Source organism: Eublepharis macularius, chromosome 6 (assembly GCF_028583425.1).
Source record: "Eublepharis macularius isolate TG4126 chromosome 6, MPM_Emac_v1.0, whole genome shotgun sequence".
NCBI classification, from domain to species: domain Eukaryota; kingdom Metazoa; phylum Chordata; class Lepidosauria; order Squamata; family Eublepharidae; genus Eublepharis; species Eublepharis macularius.
Window position 1 is genome coordinate 89,650,550 of NC_072795.1, and position 25,364 is coordinate 89,675,913.

The window sequence follows — 25,364 nt, forward strand, 5'->3', positions numbered from 1 at the left end:
GGGGGTTCCAGAATAATTCTGTTCCATTACTGTTTGTTCTGGCTGGGGTGGTGCTGGCTCAAATCTGATCTGTTTGGTTTTTAAAATTTTCATTAGTTTCGGCCTGGGCCGATTCCAGATGACTAACCTTAAGGCGCTTCATGCCGCCCTCTTCCGGATCGCGACGGGGAAAATGCGAAATATCGCGTTTCCTCACGCGAGTTTTGCGTGACGACGCGCAAAACTCGTGCGAGGTAACGCGATATTTCGCATTTTCCCCGTCGCGATCCAGAAGAGGGCGGCATGAAGCGCCTTAAGGTTAGTCATCTGGAATCAGCCCTGTTGTGTGTGCACAAGGTGGGAGTAAGCCATGCATGCGCAAATGCATGCTGTTTTTAAGAGGGGTGGGTGGGAAAATGAGAGCAGCTTTGTTTTGCAAGCCACAGTACCAAAATCAGATAAAACATAGTTCTCCCTCTAAACCATTGATCCACCAAGTTTGAGGGCATATAACAATGGGGTCCCATGTTTATGGCCCTGAGAAATGCTTGGGGAAGGTGCTCATTAAGGTGAGTGTTGAGCAGCTGCACTTGCACGCACACACTGTTCTTTTCGGGGAGGGGGGGAGCTGGAGAAATGAGGCTCTAGTTGCGCTTGACCAACATCATCTAAAACCCATCAATCCAATGAGTTTCTTCTCAAGAACATGAACGCTCACAGAACAAAGAATCCAAAGGATGAGTGTTGGTGGGTGCACACAATGCTGGAAAACCTACTGGCAAAGCAGCACCAGCATGGCATGCCAGCATGGTGTGCAAGCAGGAAAGCTCTATTGGCAACCAGCACAGCTCAGCAAAATAAAAGACAATTTCTTCTTTATGATAGTGACAAAGTCAATCAATCATCTTTGAGTCCTGCTGTTATGTCCTGTTTCCCTGTTTCATTTCCATGATAAGAAGTAAATCCTCCTCATCCTAATCTGCTTTGCAGTAGCCTGGGACTCCCTGGTTAAACCCGTTTGTCAGTCCTTGCACTGTGTGTAAAAGTTCACAGAAAGGAAGGGCTAGATGTTGGTTTTTCCTTCACAGGATATGAAGCAGAGGTAGGACGGCCCTCTTTCCCCCCTATTTTTTACTAGTAAAAGTAGGGGACTGGACGGGTTGCTGGCTACCAGTCTCCCTTTCTGACTAAAACCATTAACCCAGAGTTGAATGAAAAGGAAAAAGGAGAAACCACAAGAAGAAAAGCAGAAAGAAAAAAATCTGACCAGATCGGTCCTTTCACGTGGAATACTGATCTGGAAAGACTTGGAGAGTGTGCCTGTGTGTGCGTCCAATGCCCTTGCCTGCTACCTCCCCATCATTTAACTCCAGGTTAACAGTTTTAATCAGAAAGGCCCCCAAAGCCAGAAAGTTTCCTGAGCAAGATGAAATTCCTCCTGCTGCTCCTTGACCCCCTATCTTTGGAGGGCTTCTTTAGTCATATTGATGGCCCTGGGAAACGGTGGCACCAAGTGAAAAACAGCAGCAGCAGCAGGCCATTGAATGGACGTGAGCCATCTCCGCATGCGTGGGACCTCCTCAATGCAGTTCTCCTTTAATAATTGCTTTTTCTTTCCAATTTTCTCCCTAATCTGCGTAACATGAGCCTTTGCGGCAGCTGAGAACTCAAAGACTGAAGGAGACCCTGCCCTCCTGAAACCCATGGGTGCATGACCACATGGATGTAGTCAGCCTTTCCTTGCATTGTGCATAAAAATGCACAGAAAGTGATGGCAACGCTGGTGCAAACGGCACTGTGCCATCCTCTGCTTCCCTCACTAGTGCAAAGCAAACTTTTTGCGATTTGACCCCTATGAACTACTCAATGCCAAAGCCAATGCCTAGGAAGCACTGAAGAAAAAATGCACTCACTGTATTGTGCATATCCCCTTTTCCTTTTCCACCAATGGTGTGAACACTACTGGCTTTGGATTCCACTGATAGCATGATGAGTGCCGTTAAAGAGATCAGTTTTGGCTGGGGAGAGGAGTTGTTAGAGCATTATTTTCTGAATTTGTTCCACTGTTCTGAAAGTTGCTTTAACAAGCTGGACCAGCGATTTGTGTGTGTATTTTTGGCTCTTTTTTTTGTTATGCTCACCCCTGTTAGCGTGTAGCCTACTCTATAGGGCCACAATGCAAAAATGCCCTGAATCAAGTTCTAACCAATCTTACTCTTGGAGTGGAAGAGTTTGTCCTGGAGACAAAAAAGAATCTTCCTTCTAATATAGACATCAGATGAACAGGATTGGGAAAATAACTTTTGGCTCTCATAAAGAGAGAGACCAGTGTTAAACAAAACCTGAACACCTGGTGTTCAAATGAGAATTATCACAGTGTGCATTAGTGGTTAGAATGTTGAACTGGGATTTGGGAGATCTAGGTTCATATTCCCACTCTTCCATGCAAGCTTGCTGGGTGACTGTGATGGACATGCATCACAGTCCCTCCATGCATCACAGCTAATCCCCGATTCCCTGCTGGGTATGCAAATCTATAATTTACAAACAATGTGAGACTGTGGGATTGTCCCAGAGAGACAGAGATGGGAGTGGGAAAGTGAGTGGAAATGTAGATAATAATGGAAAAATTTCTCTGATTGGCCTCAGACATCTATAGAGCTAGGTAGATTGGGATCAAGTGCCTAAAGAGAAGCAGAATTATGGGAGGTGTCCTGTGATATGCAGGTTAGGTTACCTCCAGAAAAAAGTGTGTTAGTGGCTTGAGAGGAGATAAACAAAAAGAATCCTGAAACATGTTATTCCTGGGTTTATCCATTCCAAGCAAAATCGATCCTTCTCTCTCCAACACAAACAGCCCATCACTTCTGTAACCCTTAGTATGTGATACTGTAACTCTTTTAAAGCAGAGCTTTGGTTCCCCTTAGCTGAAAATAGTTACTATATTGGTACACCCCTGTACTTCCCACCTAACCACTCTTTATAAGCTCTTCTAATGAAAACACAATCAATTATTCTTGTGTTGCTGAAAGAAGGTATTGGAGTGAATCATGCCTGGAAAAGAGAGGGGGGGAAAGGAGCAGTCCCATCTGTACAACACGTTATCCAGGAGAGTTATTTTCACATATAGCCTTACAGACCACTCGCAAATAAGTCAATACCCAAACTGCTACAGGGGATGTGATTGGGGGTGGGGGGTACTGAGCAGCACCCTGCTTTCATGGTGACCTTGGGCCAGTCACACACTCTCAGCTTAGCCTACTTCACAGGGTTGTTGTGAGGATAAAATGGATGAGAGGAGAATGATGTAGGCCACTTTGAGTCTCCATTGAGGAGAAAGGCAGGTATAAATGAAGAAAAATTATTGCATCACTTTGTCCTGAAAATGTAGATCTCTGGAGATGAATCTGAAAAAGGATTGCTATGGAGAGACGACTGGAACATGGAGATATACCTCCATCAGGTCAAGAGATGCAATAAAACCTCTTCTTTGCAGGGCCTCTGGAGCCTTTCCCTGAAGGCTTTTTGTTTTTTTCTTCATTTTTGTTCACTTGCCTGTTCACAAATTCCTCCCACCCAGTCCAGGAACGAGAGGGAAACACTAACAGATACTGGGTCTCTCCACGACTGGGCCATGTCCCTGGTAGCCAACACAGCCCTACAGAGGCTGAGGCCCATCGTGCTGAGGCCTGCGCTGGGCCTGTAGGACTTCCCCATTTTGTTGGTGTTAGGCACAGGTGGTTTAATGCCAAACTGTGCTTTGCTTTGCTCTCTGTCACCTGTGAGAGGTCCCTTGTGGTCTGTGGCTCCACCTTGGAGCTCTGTTGTAGTGGGAAGTTGAGGAGTGTGATTCGCAAGACCCTCCTGTTTCATGACCAGGGAAGTACAACTATTAACTCCCTGTCTGAAGATGCTGGTGCTAAAGACCAAAGTGTTGGTTGCCAGACAAGGAAATGAGAGATGGAGATAGACAGAAAGGGGTAGGTCAGAACGGCAGACAAGTGGGGAAATAGCCTTTTAAAAATATATATAGGAAAAGATGAAGAAAATAACAAAGGAGGAAAAGGCATAAAAAGGGAAAGGTCCTGAAATCCAATCACTCTGCAAAAACCGTTCCACGGAGTTCTCAAGATCTGTGCACTATCTATCGGAGGCAAGAAAAGAACTGAAGAGGGCAGGCAATCTCCTCCCTGTCAGGGGTGGAAAGAGCAACCTATTTTCGGCCTCCTAGGCTGATGAGAAAAGGAGGATCCAGGCATGACTGGATGCCCTTCTTGACTCAAAGGAAAAATGACACCGCATAACATAAACACAGCTTAGAGTCCATGCCACAGTGACTTAAGAGTGGCCGCATCACCTCCTGTCCTTCACAAGAGTGGTTCACTCAATGCCAAACCAGGTACCTTTTAAAACTGACTAAGCCACACTTGGCTTCCTCAACTGCACAACAGATTAGATACTATGATGCTGGCATGAAATGATAAGAAAGAAAAGAATTTTAGGAAGGCCTTATTATCTGGAGACGTTTGTAATCTAGTTGTCAAAGAAGGCTGATGAAAGAAAAGTGAAATTCCCAGACAATGAATAAGAGAAGGCAGGGTAAGAGATAAAACCACAGCTTTTGGTATCCAAGTGTCCTCATGAGACCGGGGTCAGGCAGCACTACATGTTCCAGAGGGATTTATGCTCTAAGGCAAAAATTCATACTATCTTCCAGAGAGTCACTAAGAGTAGCAATACATTAACTCTTATTATTCTGTATCATGTAAACATTGCTAGAGAAAAGAAAAATTATTTTATTTTACATAATTTATACCCTGCCTTTCTGTCCACAGAAATGTTTCTAGCAGGCAATTACTAGGCTTAGATGCCTTGGTTACAGCTTTACTTGAGAGTTGGTCAGGCTATTTACTGATGATTATTTTAAACTAGTGCTGCAGTCTGCCCTACATAGGGATAATTCCTTAAGTTGTGAGCATCTTAAGGACAGGACCAGGCTATGACTGACAGTAAGCCTTCTAAAGATTTCCCTGCCACATGACCCAGGCAATTCTGATCTTGTCATTCCCCCGCTTCATCTCCAGGAGACACAGAGTTCAGCCTTCTGGTAGAGAAAAAGGATCTTCTTCTACACAATTGTAGTCAATTCTATTCTTGTCAACTGTGTTCTTTCTTCTCCCCCCACCATCATATGCAAAATGAAAGAAAATATTATCAGCATTCCAAGATCCAGATTTATCACAGAATTCAAAATTTGTCAGGTAACAGACCAACACATGAAAGAAATATGGAGGAAAACGGGGTTACAAGACCAGTAAAGATAGCTGGGGCAATGGGAAGATTCTTGGGGGAATGACACAGAACGGTGCTTCAATCACTCTGGGTTTCTCTCAATGCTCCACTAATTTCAGAGAGTTACACAAGCATTAGACATATGCATTTCTCTCAGTAATCATGAGAATTAGAAACATGCTCCCCTACCCCACAAAACAAGAGCTGAGATTTGGATAAAATTTCTGCAGGTATGAAATTGTATGCTCCGTGGAATTACAGACAAATGAAACTGAAACAGTTCCTAACACGTTTTATGAGCAGCACTGAATGTCCCTCCAGATACTACTGACTTGAACAAGCCATTTGTTTTGTTTGCATCGTGGGTCCCTCCCTCGGCCCCTCCCTCAGTGTTTAGGCTCCCTCTAATATCTGTATGCAGTAATAACTTTTGCAAAAGGTCAAAAACAGGAGTGCCCTTTGTTCCACTTTCAAGTTGCCAGAGTTGTGGCTTGAATACATTCAACAAGACTTGTTACTGGATACATAGTTCATTCAGCTGATGCACTGATCTCAAGGCCAACTTAGACAGTACACGCAGGCTTATGTGAGTATACTTTTAAGGCAAACGGCAAATACACATTTGGAGATTAGCAAAGGGGGGGGGCAGCCTGGGTAGGAAAACAGCCCCAAAGGTTAAAACGCCTTCACCTGCTGCCACTTTCCCCCTCCTGACTGCTCCCTCTTGAGACTGCTTTCTGTTAAAAGCAGGGCTGCTGGGGGAATGTTACTCGCACTGGTATGCATCATCTAGTTCCATCCACAGACTGCTGTATCACTCTCCATATTTTGGCATTTATCACAAGCCTCCATTTCAATTATTTTTACCACTTTCCAATCTAACCAACAGGCTCCCTACACGAGCTTGATTCACAAAGTTCCTAGAACACTGTTATCTAATGTTCAGATGAAATCCAAGTATATTTGATCTGCTTTCATACATTAATTCCTTTGCTTTCTTCTATTGATTTTACATCATTTAAGAAAATCAATTGGGACAGACTGGCTAAATCTGTTCTTCATGAACACATGCTGTTAGTCACTGACAGCTGTTTGCAAATACATTCTGAGTGTGGAGCATTGCACCTGCACCAGACAGATTGTACATTGTACGCATTAACTTTCTCTTTCTTACCTACCTATTTTAGAGCCTATTTAACAAGATCAATCAATTTCTGAAACTAGGAAACTGATGAGGCCAGTCTTACTATCAGATATGCATAGTCTGTTGCCATCAAAGAAACTTTGGCTGCCCTTGGGAATCTAAACTCAGCACATATCCACCGATAGCTAAGAGAATAAGAGAGTAGCAACAAGCTCTGCTCCAAAATTTAACAAATGTACAAAAATGCCAAATTCATGATCATAAAGGTGCTTCTTGCTACTAGACTCTTGCTCTCTTCTACCGCTACAGACTAACACAGCTACCCATCTTGATATTTCATCAAGAAAGTTAGTAAAAAGAAATTAATTGTTTAAGAACATCTGATGCACATCTTAAAGGTTTTGAATTGTTCAGAGAGGTTTTCTGCTCTTCTCTGGTGTGAGTTGCTTTTGATGTGAAAAAGAGAACCTCTTCCTTCATTCCATGATGCGTAAGTGAGCAAATGAATTAACACAAATGAGGCTTTACTGGTGCTTCTAGGCAGGCTCAGAGACACCATTCCATTCTCCTGTATTCACAAAAAGCTACCTATGTGCCCACTTCAGATCTCTCTCACAGCTGGAGATCAGCCTAGGAAGCACTTGCTGAGCTGTCAAATATTAACCAATTTTTTTTTTAAGACACAACATTCTCCACCAGAAATCTAATTTGATAATAAGCTGTTAAAATCTGGATACTTGGATTTCTCCTTCTGTTTACATTTCAAAAAGACAAAGCCATCTATTTTACTTACCTTTTCATGGATTTCCTGAGTTGATTGTGCATCACAGAATGCAACAGTAGCCAAGTCCTTCAAAATTGGCATCTCCACAGTACAATCCCTTCCATCTAGTAAAGCCACCAATGGACGAGGATGCATAGGGCCATTCATTATTTGAGGGCGAATACCTGGAACCAAATGGAATATGAGTGATAAATCAATTTAAAAGCCTAATTGAGGTACATGGCTTCATCTGAATCTTTGTAAAAGTTGCTGGAGAAGGATGTAACTAGCTAACTTTCCAATTTCATTTATTATACTTTTACCCCAATGTCACACAGGACTCAAAGTGGTGTCCCATCTAAGCATTCATCAGGCCCATTCTCATTCTTCCATGCCACATACCCAGACCATTCATAGTAACCTTGTACTCACCTCTTTTTCATTAGAGAAGCAACAAATGTATGTATTTATTTGCATTATATAGATCCTGAACATTCAAAAGAATAGCCTTTTGAGGCTGCTAAAACAGATTCCTAGGAATAATAGATTGCAAAGAAAAAAAAACACTGTAGCACTGAGCCCATGTACTGTAGCGGTTAGTGTCGAACTAGTATCTGGGAGACCCAGGCTTGAATCCCCACTCTGCCATGGAAGGTCACTGGATGAACTTGTGCCAGTCCCTCTCTCTCTTTCAGCCTACCCTACCTCACAGGGTTGTTGTGAGGATAAAATGAAGAAGCATGTAAACTGCTCTGGGTTCCCACTGGGGGAAAAGATGGGATACAGATGAAGTGAATAAATAATACTATTCACTCAGGGATCAGTGCATCATGATGGTAAATTGATAAACTGGTTATATTTGGCTTGGCAGAGTAAGTGATTAAGCATACGCTCATCTTCAAATGGGAAGAAATCTGCTTTCACATCATTTTGCAAAGATTTAAAGCTAGTTCTATTTGTATCAAGTATTACTTTTATTAAGTGCTATTGGCATCAAGATGCATCTCACACACTTGAGAAGTTTTTACTGAAGACATGTTTGTCCCCCATGCTATATAGAAAAATGTTTTTTGAAATGGTAAGCAGTTTTATAAGCAGTTGGGGATATGACAAGAGGGTTTGCTTGAAAGATACAAAATAAAAACTCTTACTGAATCCATACAAACCCTAGAGTTGCTTAAATCACTACCTGCACCCTAGCCTGAATTTCTATGCTTGGTCAAACCTTGTATCTTCATGAGGTGTTCCACAAACATCTGTAAGCACCATCAACTGGAACACCCTTCTAAGAACGCCGATAAACAACTGAGGTTCCTTGTGATATAGGCTAGGAACTTAAAATAGCAGAGGCTATTTCTGAAAGTGCTATACTGAGGGATGCTTTTCTGACAGACAGTCATAGCACAATCTTACTAGAATATCCTCTGAAATACTAAGAGACAGGGCCTTTTTTCAGTGGGAATGCAGTGGAACGGAGTTCCAGCACCTATCATGACCAGTGGCCCTGCCCCCTGATCTCCAGACAGAGAGATTTGTAAGGGGGCTGTTTTGTAAGGGGACCCATGTGTTTCTCCCTGATTTTCCTCTTGAGAGTTTCACCACCTCTTTTCCCAGAAAAAAACCCAGCTAAGAAGTGCAGTTGAATTACATCAGTGCTATTAAGTTTTCTGCAATTCTGTCTCAGGATTTGGAAAAGTAATTTCTTTAGAACTGTAAAGCTTGCAATTCTCACCTAAGATTCACTTAGAACCTCAGCTTTGATAAACTCTGGATTGTTTAGCATGGGAAAATCAAAGAGAAATGGTATTTGCATAGTCCAATCTGTAAACGTAAATTCACAGGGAGAGTTATAAATGCCTAACAAGGACCAACATGATGGCCTGTAATTCTAACAAATACAATTTGAAATTCATGAACACCTAAACAGAACTGCAACATTTCTCAGGATATTTAATCCAAGGTGATGTATTAGACAGGCATTTGTAAAAACGACTACAAGAAAAAGGCAGAGCTTGAAGAAGAACTACACACTAAAAATGAAATCACAGATTTGCAGCTTTTGAGGTGGTACCCCAACATCTTACTCTGAGGAAGACAGAATATCAAAAGAAATGCCAGAGGGGGAAAAGACAGTATCTAAGATACAACAACAAAGCAGATTCAAAAGAAAGAATACGAAACTTTTGCTTGTATCCAGGCTGCTATATGATTTAGCTCTTTATAGTACTGCTTGTACAACTTACATACTTTAAGGAGAGGCTAGTTTATACATCCTATTACGCCACTGAAGACTACCAGAGATGAGTTTATATCAGTTCATATAAGTCTGCAGGCAGGCCCATTCATTGAACCAACAGACTTTTTTTTTTTTTAGGTGCAGGATCAGCACACAGTGATGGGATCCAGCTGCTGGCAGCCACTATTTTTGACACTCCTGGAGGCTCACTGCCTCCCAGCCCAGCTGCCAAATTTAAACAGGGTTGGCTTGAAGTCAGTGGCAATGAGGCAGTAAGGAGAGTTGTAGCAGTGATGACAGAAGTGACACAAATCAACGAGAAGGTCTGTAAGGTACCACACTACTACTCTGAGCTAGTTTAAGTAAAGGTATGATTGAGTCCAGCTGTTGCCTACAGGCTTTGTAGAAGGTACATTTTCAACGAATCGGCTGAAAGATAAAATCCAAATAGGCAGAAAGTGCAATGAAATATTTGCAAAATGAGAATATTCAGATTTCTTGTTTCATATTGTGCACAGCCACTCAAAAGTAACACATCTTCCAGCATTTCATCCAGATGGGAGTGCAACTGTGTCACCGTATGTATGGCAGAGTGCTGAGATGATTTGGTTAAGCAAAAGAAGCTTGCCCTAAGCAGATAACTAGGATTAAAAAGGGGTAGTGGGAAGAAAACAAATCTAAAAGGCTTGCAATCCAGAGGCTAATTGCTATTCTTTGCCCAGATTAACCCTTTCCTTTGGTTAATAAAGCAATCTGACTATATACTGATCTGTTATATTGATGTGCATTCAGAGTATCATTTTAATGACAGCCTTGCAGAAAATGGAAGCTAATGGGAGAGGGAAATGAAGCTAGAGCTTCACTAGGACGATGGTCTCAGACAGCTGCTCTCACTTATATTATGAATTAGTTTCTGTGTTCTTCAACAAGTTGTAACCAGAGTTTGGTTCCTAAGATAAGCAACAAACACATACAAAACAACAATGCAGTCAAGACTGGTGGCTGATTTTCAAAACTATAACATAGGGTCAAGGGGGTGGGGGTGGGTAAGGTGTCCCCTTATCCTCCCAGCAGGAGGAGGGGATCTGGCGCTCAACTTCTCTTTGCTCCTTGGGTGCTCCTTACATGTGCACGCCTGCATGACGACATCACTTCTGAGAAGTGAAGTTATCACACAGGTGTGGGAGCGTGCTTCTCAGTGGCCAGATTTGGGCCCCAAACCAGCCCAATTCAACCCAATTGGGGCCAAAATCAGCCCTCTGAGACGCGCGGAAGTGCTCTCAGAGCAGTGTGACATGCCGCCCTGGGAGTGCGCCCAGGAGGCCTGTTCCCCCGCCCTTCCTCCCCACCAGCGGGGAGCAGAGGATGGGAGCAGGGGATCCTAGGGAGAGAACCTAAAAACTACCCAATATTAAGTGACCTTGCAGATCAAGAGACATGAACTCCCACCACCTCAAGACAACTTCATCTGGGCCTTTGCCAGCTAGGAATTTTGAGGAACTTTTGCATGCTGATCAGGGCTGACGATCGAAGCTTCTTAGACAATGTTATTTACCAAGGATAAATGTTAGAGAGGGATCTGGCTCTTTAAAAAAATGTAGGTCTTTAAAAAAACTGGAGCAAGTCAGTTATTTCAACTTGACAGAAACCAATGTTTGGAAGGGGAACAACAGAGAATGGGATGTCCTTAGTAATTACATTTCAATTAAAAACACTGACAGAGTTGCAGTCTAGAAGTCATGCCACAAATCATGTCACAATACTGAAGCATAAACCCAGAGTTATATCCTTCTCAGCTCAGTGACTACAATGAACTTAGGAAGGTGTAACTACTTAAGGATGGTTAAAACAATTAAATGCATGAACCCACATTTTATGAGTTGCATCACTGTGGCTCCATATGCAAGGTTCACTGAAAATATTATGAGACAAAACTAAGTAACTTTGGCTAAAATCCTACACATGTTTACTAGGAGTCCTGTGTGACTTATTTCCACGTATAAATGCTTCATTGGTAATTTAAGGGGAAAATCTCCTCTTATATATCACCCTTTTAAATATTCCAAAACCTTAAACATTGTCTCCACAACAACCATCACAACTCTCTGGTATATGGAGGACCCCCCTGCCCCCCCGGGGGCAGTATTTTAAATTCACAAAATAATTTGCTACCACAACGGAGAGTGCAAGAATTGCAAAAAGCACTTCATTCTATTCAAGAGGAACTAATTTCTAATAAAGAATGGTGTATACAATAGGAAGAAAAAATAATTTAATTTTTTATGACCACATTATCACCAAGGTGTTTTCAAGATTACGATGCTGTTTTCTCTTTCCAAAGCTTTTCAACATCAAGCCAGTTGTCAGAGGCATTGTTCGTTACATATTTTCTGGCACTTTCTGCTTTCTGGAGTTGAGCCAATGTTTCAGTAGAGAGCTTTTAAGAGAGGGGGTGGGGGAGAGCTCACTCTGTACACAGAACTCCAAACTGCTCCACCCCGACTCTCAAGCTGCACAGCTTGTTGCACCCAGCTCAGTGTATAAAGTGCTTTTGTTGCATTTAAAAAAAAAATACACAAAGCCTGCTTGTCCTCTTTGGTGGCTCCTCCCAATTGCCACCCACTTGTATTCGATCCCAATGGCACCCCTGCCAAGAGAATTAGGGAGTGCTTCCTGGTAAATGGCAGCCTTTGTGTGGCCACAAGACGGCTGGGACTATCTCCGCGAAACAAAAGCAGAAGAAGCCGTTCGCCCAATTCTTATTAATCTCTCTTGCCTATGTCACACAGATTCTTTTCCTTTTTATTCTTTTTTTTTTTAAAGGGAGGGGGGTTAAATATCTTCTGAGGCAGTGTATAAAAAGTACATCAAGAAGTAAGCCAAGCATTCCTTCGAATTACTCATTTGTAACAAAAGTCACTACAGCTCCATGAGTCAATAGCACACTTTATTAAACAAACAGAAAAGAAAACAGGAAATTTCCCCTTGCCTTGAAAATGCTGCCTCCACATTCTTCTTCTTATGAAAAACTGCACATGGTGGTGCTGGAAAAGCAGGAGGAGGAGGAAGAGAAAAGAGGGAGGGAGAGAGGGAGGGTATAAAATACTACACCAGTGTTCGGTGCCGACTCTCCTCTCTTGTCTACGAGGGGGTATCTTCAAACAAGCATCCCCACAGCTGCAAAGTCTCAAGACAAATGTCTCTTTGAACACGGGAGGGAAAAGAAAAGGCTTTTGTCCGCTACAGAAGAATAGTTTGAAAATTGCTAGAGGAGTTATAGTCACCTCTGGGTAGCTCCAAACTCTTTTCAAGCGCTCCCTCCAGACCTTACTGCAGCTTTTAACTAATCAAAGCTCCTTTCCCAGCCCTTGAATAAAATCATGTAAATGCTGCAGGCCAAAAACAACCCCCCCCATAAACCCACCGCCTTACACGGCATGCACTAAAGCATTTGTATGTGTCATAGTTCACCCCCCCACCAAAATAACTGCCTCACACACTTGTCTCATTTCCCTAGCGTTCTCAAACATATTTAATCTGAGCTCCCCATCTTAAGTATTTCATTACTTCAAGTCAGGCATGTTCTGGTAGTGCAGGCGCTGGTTTTGAGTTTACATCTTTAGCCTTCCGCAACAAAAAACAACAGCGGCTCTGGTCAGAGCCCACCCACCCTAATATGTTCTGCTGGGCAACTCCTGCTTGTGTGGCACATTTTGTGAGCGGCTGGCAATACAGATGCTCTGGTCAGCAGGACACTGCATCTAGAAATTGGGGCTGGGTCTAGTGTTCATTGCAACATTCATGTCAGTTTGCTGATATTTTCCCTACAAAAGAAAATAATAAAAAAAACCTTAACGGTATTTAAAAGGATGAGGAAGGGATGGAAGGCTGCAAGACAGATGGCAGCTTCCTACACTGCTGGCTGTTTCATTTAAAAGCTAAACCTGAAGTACAGGAAGAAATCTGCAGAAGAAAAAGGTGGTGTGGCATTTTATGCAACAGCTCCTGAGGACGGTCTCATCTGGACTGCGACATCTACAGTGAACCGGGTAGTTCCTCGGTCTGCCATGCGGAGAAGTGGGAATCAGCACAGGGATGCACACAGCCCAGAGATGTCTTGCAGGTGTCAGGTATGCTGGAAAAATGTCCAGGACATCTGCAACACCCACTGGGATGTGTCCTTACTCTGCGGAACATCTCACCATGGTGTGGTTCATTATTCTATTTTCCAGCCCTGTATTATCCTGGGAAGTCCCGCTTGCTTTCTAGCTTCTCCTTTATATGACCCTCACCCACATAAACTTTTGAATCATTCATATGGTTGACATGGGCACAGGAAGATGGCAAGATCTGCTCTTCACTTGGGCTGTTCCAGCAACCATGAGATCATCTGTGACACACACAGCATGAAGTTGGTCTCATCAAACTGATCTTTACTTTGAATATCTTGGCTGCTGCTACACAGGAACAATTCCCTACTGTGCTACACATGTAGAGGCATTTGCAGCAGCAACAAAGATTATGTGCCCAGATCTTCTGTGAAAGATGCCCTCACACTCACCAGCCCCCTATTTTGCCAGTATTTTAGAAAAGGCAATACTTGTATCGCTCGAGTGTTATGATGCTATAGTCATATAATTAGTATGGATATTTTAAAAGACAGAATAAAGTCTACCAATGGCAGAAGTAGGTGGGAAATGGTGCGGGATGTGGTTGAGGAGGTTTGGAAATCTGTCCTTGCACATCCACACGGTGTGGAAACTGCTTTGATTCTAAAGTTCGATCAAGCCATGTTCTGAAACACTGGAGAAACATATGTGAAAACACAGAAGGTGATGGAAGAAGAATGGAGCAGTGTAGAATTCGAATGTCAGATTAAGAGCTGGGAGACCCAGATTCGAATCCTCACTCTGCCTCAGAAGTTCACTCCCAATCAGCCTATTTCACAATGTCATTCTTGTGATGATAAAGGAGAGGAGAAGTGGGATATTTAGCCACTTTGGTTATCCTTGGTAAGAGGTGGAGTATAAAGATGTAGTTTTGGGGGATAGGTCTAGACTTACCACCTGCCCACCTCTTACCTCTAGAGCCCTGCTTGATGAAAAAGCAACCAACAGGAACCTTGAGAGTGGCAGCCCAAACCCACCACAGTTGGCAGAGGCTGAGCAGGGGCACCAAGGCACTGGCCTGGCAGAAGAGATGGCATCAGACAAGGCAGAAGAACCAGGTGACAAGTAGGGGAGAGAGAGAACCAGCAGCATGTGCAGTCCTGGGAATGGGCACACCCATAAGAGGTAGGCATGGATCAGCTTGTGGGAATTTCCACTCCAGCAGGTGCCCTGGTTCTTCCAATCAGGGAACAACAGGCAACCCCCAGGGAGGACCTATCATTGGGGGAGGAATTTTGCCAAACCCTGCTCTGATAGGCCAGGCCATCTGGAGGGCTGTGGACTGGAGAAGCCTGGGGAGAACCTAACCCTTAAAAAGCAGGTTCCAGAACAGGCTGGAGCAGAAGCAACAGATTCTACTCCAAGATTGCAAGAGCAGGTATTCAGAGGAGAGAGAGGAACCAGGTGGTGCAACCAGGCCCTTCTCAGGCCTGGGAAGCTCAGGGGTCGACTCCTGCACAATAGCAGAAGGATGGTTTCCTAGCAAGCAGGGGGAGCATCACAGATAGTTGAAAAGTGATGTTATGTGGATGCTCCAAAAGCCCTCACTCCAGTTCAATAGCCAGGTTAGAACAAATCCTTCACATGGAAGCAGTCTTTATGGTTTGGGGAGCACAGTCCGCGCCTTATCCAATGGTCCCTAATCCATAATAGGAGATCTCACCCGTCCAAGAAAAGCAGCTTTGTACCAGGGTGGATAAAAATCAATGATTTTTTTAAAAAAAATAAAAAAAATGGATTTTTTTGATTTAAATCGGATTTTTTTGATTTAAATCGGATTTTTTTAAATAAAATGCTTTTTGAGGAAAATATATTACCATCCAAAGGTTATTCCATCATGAAATAAAGATTAGTTTTTAATTATGTAGAATAAGGCTGTATATGTTTAATTTTTTTGGTAAATAAATTCCATTAATCCATTCACAATGTCATGCTCTTCCAGAGGTTTTTGTAAGATTATTGGGCAGTTTCTCTGCCTACAAGATATTATCACAGATGCTTGGTTTTGCAGTTCTCAAAACTGAATTTGTGTCAGCTCAGCAGAGATCACATGCCTCTTCCTCACAGCAAAAATGTTATAACATGAACAGAGTTGAGAAAAAGACCTTAATCCTATTGTTCTACAAACCTATGAAGACAGAATCAACCCCTCCAGTGCTAAGTTTCAAGAAGTTCAGTGAATAGAAACAATATTTTTCTGATTGTTTGGAGTGGAATAGATCTGCACAAGAAGAAACTAAGTGTGAGGAGGGAGGCGCAAGCAGTACAAAATGAAAGTGAAACTTTTTTAGCACAATACTGCACAAGTCTTTGTATCTTTTGTGTGTATGACCTGAGGTTTATCACATTCTTTCCTTGGAGGAAAAAACCTATAATGGCAGCAGGCCATAAAAGAGACCCAGTTTGGGAATACTTTAATGAAGTTCCTTTACCTATCGGTAAGGCAGGCATGCGTGCAAAATGCAAACACTGCAACAAAGAAATGCAAGGTCTGGTGGCCCGAATGAGGCAACATCATGAGAAGTGCTGTGATGAAGATGACCAAAGAAACACATTTGAACAGGCAGGATCTTCAGGTTGGTAAACATTTTTATTGAATCATATTTCTAAAGACTGCCTTGAACTGTCATGTTTGAGCAAAATTATATTTCTTATTATTACTGCATGTTACTGTCATTTGGCACAGTTATGAAGAAAAGCAAATATTCCTTTTGGGGCAGTGCTGTACAATAAGCAGAAATTGTATAAACAATAAAATAACAGCATTGACTTTTTTGTTTAGGGGAATTCATTGTCAACATTAAGGATTCTGGAAACTATCCACCTTCAAGATCACCATCCTCCTGTTCTACAGTTTCAGAGTTATCCATCCCGGATAGTGCTTCATTTGCATCATCATCAGACACCCACAGTATATCACTTAAAAGAAAGAAAAAACCCTTCCCTCCTGGAACCACCATAGATAAGTTTGTGATAAAAACTAGCAGATTAGAAAAAGAGTTAATTGATGAAAAAATTGCCCAGTTTGTTTATGCAACGAACTCTTCTTTCCGTCTGACTGAGAACCCACATTTCATTAATATAGTTCAGTCACTGAGATCAGGATACAGTCCACCCTGCAGAGCAGATGTTGCAGGGAAACTGCTGGATAAAGTGTATGACAGAGAAATGGAGCAATGTGCAACAGCTCTGGAGGGTAGAATTGTTAACCTAAGTATTGATGGGTGGAGTAATGTCCACAATGATCCTGTTGTATGTGCTTGTATAACAACAGAAGAAGGGAAAGTCTTCCTTGCACAAACAATTGATACGTCAGGAAATGCACACACAGCAGAATACTTACAAGAAGTGGCAGTAAAAGCTATAATAATGTGAACAAAAATTCAAATGTCTAGTACGCAGTTTGGTCACACACAATGCTGCAAATGTATCCAAGATTAGAAGAAATTTAGAAGAGCAGGAAGGGAATACAAAGCTAATAACATATGGTTGCAGTGCTCATTTGCTGCACCTCTTAGCCAAAGACTTAAGTGTTCCAGAAATAAAGACTAATGTTGTTGAAATTGCTAAATACTTCCGTAACAATCATTTTGCTGCAGCAGCTCTGAAAAGGATGGGTGGAACCAAGCTAACGCTCCCACAAGATGTTAGATGGAACTCTGTGGTGGACTGTTTTGAGCCGTATATCAAGAACTGGCCTATTCTGATGACAGTTTGTGAACAAAATCGAGATAAAATAGATGGCACTGTCACGGCCAAAATCCTCAACATTGGGCTTAAGAGAAATGTTGAACATATGCTGAGCATCCTGAAACCCATCTCTGAAGCTTTAAACAAAATACAGAAAAATAGCTGTTTTATTGCTGATGCTGTTGAAATTTGGAAGGAACTAAGTGAACACTTAAAAACAGAACTACACATAGACAGAATTAAATTACAAGCATTAAAAAAACGAATGGGACAAGCACTGTCTCCAGCTCATTTTTTGGCAAATATTGTCAATATCCAGTACCAGGGTCAAAACTTAAGTGCTGAGGAAGAGGAGTTAGCTATGACATGGGTATCCAGCAATCATCCATCTGTAATGCCAACTATAATAAACTTCAGAGCTAAGGGGGAACCATTCAAGAAATATATTTTTGCTGAAGATATTTTAAAGAAAGTCACACCAGTGAACTGGTGGAAGTCACAAGCACTTGGATTTAGAGACTGTTCAAGTAATGATTTCACTTTTAACAGCAGTAGCTTCTTCTGCAGGCGTTGAAAGAATATTCTCTTCCTTTGGACTCATTCATTCTAAATTGAGAAATCGTTTGGGACCCGATAAAGCAGGAAAGCTTGTTTTTCTTTTCCAGATTATGAACAAAGAAGAAGATGAAGATGACGAGTGAGCTACAGAGGACAGTATTTAAGTTTTTCATGTGTAGGCTGGGCTAACAGTCTAAGTTTCTTAAAATATATATATTTTGCTTAGCCAAATTAGTTAACAAACATGGATGTTTGTTTAAGCAAATAACATATGCTGTAATGTTATTGTTTCAGTTGAATAAATAAAACTATTTAAATTGTTATTATTAAGGTAATGATTATTTTTCTCCTTCCAATAAAGTACAACAGAAAAGTTGTCCAAATATGAATGATTAACCTAAACTGGGGATAATTCATCTCACAATAAATGAACTATAATGTGTTTCTAATAGTATTAAAATCAATATTTTATACAACTGTAAAACTAATCTGAAAAGTTGTTATTCTAAAAATCTTCATCTACTTGCATATTAAAGTTATACCAGCAAGAATTAGTCTTCATGTAGAAAACCATGATTTAAATCAAGCCTTACTGACTAGTGATTTAAATCGTGATTTAAATCAGTTTGATTTAAATCAAATCCATCCTGCTTTGTACCAAGAAGCATGAACAAGTTTAAAGCACAAACAGGCTATGACAAACGAGCATACAGGAAAGGGGATATTAGATAAATAATCAGAGATGTGAAAGTCTGTACAAATTTTCTTTACACCACAGAAGACACTTTTTTGCAATTGGAACTGTTTGACTTCACGAAATTTAGTTCATGGAACCACTATAAAGTGTATGTTTGAGGAGAGAACTTACATAAGAGGAATGGGCCGGTATGTTCGATCATAATTGGGGACTGAGTTGGTATGCTCACTTCCCCCCCTCCCACATTGTTGGGGGAAAGTATGTAAGGCATGGGGTAAGTGCCCTCAGTCATGGGCGGGGAAATATCTGATCACTTGGCTCTCCATCATGTTCATGGCCCTGAATGGGCATATATCATGTGTATAATGCACAGGACATGTCACACAACAAAAGAATTTGGCAGGGGCATTCAGAAGATTCATAGTAGCAGCCATACTCTAGCAGAGAGAAAGGAAAACTACAAATATAGGACTACTAGAATTCCTTTTTCACAGGCTTGAACCAGCCTCAAGTTCTTAAAAAGAAACTGCAGCCAGGACTGCATCTAGGCTTGTGGCATACAAGCTGTACTTGCCAATACAATCTAGTACTTTTGTGTCCCAGTAGTCTAAGTGAAATAAATTTAAGCACACATTTAAACTACTGGCAATTATAAACAACCAATGCTTAACTTTGGCAAGATTGAAAATATACATACATACAAATGCATTCACAACAAATGCACACAAATCTCCAAAGAAATGCTTGTTAATTATTAGCAGTAAAGGTAAATTAGAAACAGCTGACAGAATAAACTGCCAAAGGAACTCAAGTGCAGAGGTTAATGATTAATTGTGATTTATATCCACAAATTCTGGGACGTAAGCAATACTCCTGATGCCCAGTCACTTGTGCCACATCCTACTCCCCGCTGTTTTCAACACTAGTGAGAAGGGCCAATCTCTGCCTAAGGAGCTGCTGATCAAGAACAACATTTGCATAAACAATCCACAAACTCCACAAATTAATTTTTGGAAAACAGTGTGATCCACTGTTGGAAGACTTGTCATTCAACACTAATTTAGCTGTCTCAGTACAGTTTCTCAGTCTCATTTCCCATCTGCAAAATGAAAACAAAGGACTATGCACTGGGTTGGCATAAAGAAGCTGAACAAAGATTTTTTTAAGGTTAACACTATGCACAATACTTCCAACAGGAAGAAGCTGATATGCATTAGAGTATACCTAAGGGCATTTCCACTGAACTCCAAGACAAAGCTTCCTGTTTTATTTCAAGCACCAAAATGAAGATCACTATTCTGCAAACATTACCAGAAGGAAACACTGCTAATTTTATGATTTGGACAAAATAAATCTACATTTTTAATGAGACACATGGACAAATACAACATATGCCACAAGTTCTACATTACTACTACGTAGGGATGCAGTGATGCAGTGTCAGCTGACTGGTAAGGTACTATATTGTCAACAGACTGCCTGTCATTCTCCCTCTCAACCACTGGGGGCAGCAAAGAATGAAAACACCTCTCGTTGCAAGTGTGTGCACTTTCATGCACCATAAAGCAGTGCACTGCCAGAACCCGGACCATCGAACCACCTTGGGGAGTGAGCATGAAAGGAGGCAGGAATAGCTGCAATGGCTTAATAACAACTGGGAAGGCAGGAGAGTAGTCATGTCTCAAAGGGAAACAGCCAGGATTTAATTATATTTGTTTAAACTGCCTTGGGGATGTTTCTGGATCAAAGGCCACAGCACACAGCTAATAAATAAAAATAATATTGGTTTGCACTCAAGTATTTCATAACATCAAGAAGTACTACTTTGTATAAGAGGTGGCTCACCTATGTAAAAATGTACCACGTTGTATGGTAACAAAGGCAGGAGTGATTATTTGACTAACAGCTGAATATTCCACTTACTAAACATGTTTGTTTTGGCAAAAGAGCCAATTCCAACACCAGCTTCTCCCACCATGGGGAGATTCATTTGTCTCCCTCTGTCACTGACTTTCACCAGCAGGTGAAGACTTTTCTGTTTCATTTCGTTTACTTCCAGTAAACTCTTATTGGCCCTCCTCTCTGATTGTGTCTGTACGTTTTTTATTTTACATATTTATATATACACATTTTAAATACCATTTTAATGCCCGTCATTCACGGCCACAGGGACCTATTTGGGTGGATAGGTGGCATATAAATGTTTTAAAAGGATGACTAGAGTAAAATATTCATAGAATTGGGAAAAACTGTCTTCCATGTTTCATCTTGCCTTCTATTATGGAATATAATTAAATACGCTGCCCACATTATAAATTTTAAAACTATTTCAGCAGCAAATGTCAGGCAATTTCATATTGTAGCCACTCAGGAAAAATATTCAAGCGAAAAACCAAACATGGAAGAAAACCAAAGTAATTTTACCAGCTTACTGCACTTCTTGAACAGAAATCATGACTGACTGATTTGCTTCACTAGGGAAGATCCCTACACATACAAGTTCCTTCTGGAAGCTGAAAGATGGCACTGTTTGATCCTCTAGTCTCTTCCTAAGCATACATGCAGATCATTAGCACTTCTATTTAAGTGATACAAAGAGATGGGTGAACACTCCCTTCCCCATGAACTACTTTTAACAAAGTGTTCCATGCACGTTCAGCAGTTGGACTGCAGACTGTTGTGAGTTCACTTGCTGCCCGCAGTGCTGGGCCTGCCTTGCACCGTGATCACAAATGTGAGGCCACTCCCTTAGCCTCAGATGTGGGGAGGAGAGAGGGTTAAATACACCCGTCTCCTCCTCCTACCCTGCTGTACTCTGACTTCCCCCTCGCTCTCTCTCTGTCCCATCACTCGTCAGACCAGCTGTCTCCTCCCCAGCTTCCCAGGAAGCACCCTTTTTATTCCCACTCCTCCACCACCACAGCCAATCCCCAAACTTCCCTGGTGCATTGTCTTTCTCCCAACCTGGTGCTGTCACTGACCCCAGCCCACTGTCCTTGTCTCTCTTCTCCTCCATCCCTCCCCTTGGTTTGACTGGCCAGTCACAGGCTGTTCTGCAGCTCCTCCCCCATTCCTTCCCCTGCCCCTCTCTGCGTCCTGGTCAGGCCTGTACTTCCTAGCCCAGGTGTGGTTGTTTCTGGCTATGGCCAGCGTCTTGCAGACCCGAGGAGGCTCGGTCTAGACAGGGCTGTCTTCCTGGGCCAAGCGCAGCCTCTCTCTGCAGGGCTAAGCCCGCTGGCAGTGAGGCTTCCAGCAGTCATGGTTGGGCTTCCGTGCCCTGCTGAGACGCAAGTTGGGGAGTGGTCCTCCCCCCAGTAAGTCCTGCTGTCGAGGGGGAGACACCTCCATGGTGCGCCTCTGGGTTGGGAGGGTGGCAACGGGGCTGGTGGGTGCTCTCAGCTTGGGAGGGTGGCATTGGAGCTGAATCCGGAGTTGCCGGACACCCTTCTCACTGTCCCATGATTCTAAGCATGTGCCAACAGCAGCTACTGGTTGACTGTCTACTGTGATTACAAATCATGAATGCTGCAGATGATGCTGACACAAAGGCAGTACATATATTCAAAATACATTGTGTTTTTAAAAGATACATGCCCTGCCCTTGGGCATATATGACATGCCATTAAGTTTTAAGCATTTGCCAATGGTGACTACAAGGCAAATGCCCAGTGCTATGATGAATGCTGCTTGCCGTACAGTTGCAAAGTAACCTATGGACTCAAAATACTGCTCATATTAAACTGCAAGCTTATCAGCAGTTCAAGAGCACGAGTGACGGCAAGAAAGGAAAAATCCCATTTCTCAGCATGGCTCGAGAGAGTACAAAGCAATATGTGCTCACTGCAAAATATACATATATATCCTGTATGTATCCTGTTAGTGGGAGGTCTGGAACAAAAACATTGACCATACACTTATGCTATATCTTAAAATGTTGAAGGAAATAAAAAAGGCATGGAAGAGCACCAAAAATTCAGAACGTGAGAAAACAAGAAATTTAAGCTAATGTTCAGGAGAAAAGTTTACCCCAGCAAAATAAAAATCGATAGGAGGCCACTGTGTCACGACATTTTTAATGGAAGAAACTTTAAGAGAACTATTTTGGGAAACTTTCTATGAAAAACAAACTATAAACTTAAGTTCAGTTTTTTATTTGACCCCATAACAAAAGTCTGCCAAGAAAATGGCATGCTGCAACGTCCCCCCATGGGTCAGTAGTGACTCAGTGCTTTACCTTTAATTAGGACTAAATTCTAAATTTAAACTAGAGATTAAAATTATACCTCAAGTACGTTATATTACTTGTTTAGCTATAGCAGCTGAGTAATATCAAGAGTACTTCATAATGTGGTTTATTTGGCTAGAGGTAAAGTGTTGGAAGCAGTTTGAAAATGGAATCACGGCTTCTGGTATATACAAAGGCTCTTCTGTTATCCCAGTTGATAAGATTTTGTAGTTTGGGGTATTATTTCTTCTGTTGCTGGCTGACTACATGGAGAGGAGACCACATCCCAGTAGTATGTAGTTTCTGTTCCTAATACATTTCCCCCCCTAGAGCAATACAAGGTGCGATAGTCGAACTCTGGCAGCTCTGAAGTAGATTAGTGGACTCAGGAGAATGCCATGTGCAAGTCTTTGGATGATAGGTCTCAGTGCCTTTTTCCTTTAAACATCTAAATAATGTAAAATAACTGCATACTAATGAACTGTGATGTCTTAATGATGTCTCATGATGCAACAACACCGCACCACGTGTTTTCATTTACTGCATGCCATGTGAGAGGAAAAAAGATGAGCTGGGAAGGTACTAAGTATTATGTGTGGCTGCCAATATTGGGTAATATAGAACTTCTGAAGGGTTATTTTGCTGACAAAAGGTAAGGGGGTCATTCATTTTCTCCTTCCACTGCAGGCCACCATGCCAAGTGTAAAGGTTGTCCACGGAACAGAAATTTTGGCAGCTCTGGTGGGCTGCAGAGGAAAAAGGGAGGTGGGAAAGTTGGTCTGAGTGCTTCATTTTGCCCATAGTTTGTTGGATACAATCCTTATGTCTAGTCTCTAGATAAACTCCATGTCCAATCTGTCACATCAGGGTAGAAAGCAGGGCAGTGGCAGGCAGAATTCAGGAAGGTTTTTGAAATGAACAGGACCAATTTCTGTATGTGGAATGAAGAACTGCAAGGAAGAACCTGGTAAAAATACTGACTCCAAGGAAATAAGAAGGAATAGAAATATTTTAAAGAAATAGAAAGGGAAAGCAAAAGACTTACTGTCAGCCCTGAGTTTTAACCTTCATGGCTAGTATGATTCCTTAATAGCCATTTTTTTCTAGCTGTATCTGAAAAAGTGAGCTGTGACTCACGGAAGCTCATATCCTACCACAAATTTTGTTAGTCTTATAGGTGCTACTGGACTCTTACTATTTTCTACTGCTACAGACAGACTAACACGACCACCCATTATGATTTCTTAAATTATTATGATCACTTGACACTGGTCCAAACATACCCGCTTCTAAGTAAACAAGACGATTCACCCACACTATCCCAAGAGAGAGCTTATACAATCAGTTAGAAGTCTTCTTCCAATCCCACCTCTTCCTACATTGTTGTGCAAGTTCTTATAGGGGAAGAATACTTTGTACAGTTGGTGCCCTGATATGAATATTTGTAACTAAGAGTACTTGGTTTGAAAATTTTGGTAGAATACTTGCCATCTGCAGTATTATACCAAAATCAAAACCTAACAATGCTCAACAAATAGTTTGCTGAGTTCTTCAATGCCCATGTATGCTTTTTAATATTTTAGTATAACAAGCACACAACACACACACGAGTTAACATTCAATAAATACAGCATTATAAGCTCAACTGCTATTTATAACAAACCAAAGATTCTGCCCTTTTATCTGATCAAATCCACAGGTTGACTGCTATGCAAAATCTTTGCTGACAGAATTTCCATCAACTGAGCAGGATTTCTCAACACAGCCCAAAATCCTCTGATGAAATGCTGCTCTTTGGGGGAACAAGAGGGATGGGAGTCGGAGATGTGCTGTGGGAGAGAGAAATGAGCAAAAATATCCTCGTCAGAAATTCTCCATTCAATCCAAACCCATATTTATTTGTCCTGAATCTTTTCTGCAAAATTTTGCAGAAATACATAAAAGAATATCACTTCCTCTGGAAAATGCTCATTTAAATTCTAGGATTTTCTAAAACTTACATGATTTGTAATTTTTCTTTCCCATTACAGCCACGTTTCAGAGTTTCAACAACAAAAACTTAGCATTTAAAATTCACTATTTCTGTAACTTAGCAATACACAACTTGTCTCCTATTGAGAAATGCTGAATGAAATAACTTTCACATCTAATTATTCTTTGAGTAATGCATAAAAGGAAAAATTCCACTGCCATTAGGGGAAAGTACCATGGAGAATCTGCAATATCTTACTCTTGTATGTTTTTATTTGTGGACCATCCCCTCATATGTATCCTTCACATTTTCAGCATAATACTTTCCCTATAGATTATATTTCTATATGGAGAATGAACAGTTACACAAAAGAGCCTTTTCAATATATCACAAAAGAACCTTTTCAGTATATCACATACTTTTCAGTACATCACAGTATATCACATACCGAAAGGCAAGAAAAAGCCCCAAGATGGAAGATCTCCAATGGAAGATCTCTGTGACTACAGCAGGTTCACAATGTTCCTGCAGTCTCCCCTCTGTCATTTCCCACTTCCCATGCCTCTTAAAGTGACTGTGCAAAGCAGAAAGGAACTGCTATATGAAACTCTGTCCATATCACAGTATGTGATGATACCC

General features: G+C 41.6%; 1 protein-coding gene across 9 annotated transcripts in view; it reads right to left on the minus strand.

Annotated features, from left to right (window-relative positions):
• The window catches only part of CTBP2 (C-terminal binding protein 2), a 280,138-nt gene that overhangs the window by 37,267 nt on the left and 217,507 nt on the right, over nucleotides 1–25,364 (minus strand). For 8 of the 9 annotated variants that reach the window (XM_054983757.1, XM_054983751.1, XM_054983752.1 and 5 more), the window contains one exon: nucleotides 7,209–7,363. In XM_054983757.1, coding sequence (XP_054839732.1) covers nucleotides 7,209–7,346 — 138 coding nt within the window. In that variant the 5' untranslated portion in view covers nucleotides 7,347–7,363. Of the gene's footprint in view, nucleotides 1–7,208; nucleotides 7,364–12,403; nucleotides 12,462–25,364 lie in introns of those variants that run through there. The other variant, XM_054983755.1, reaches the window with a different exon arrangement.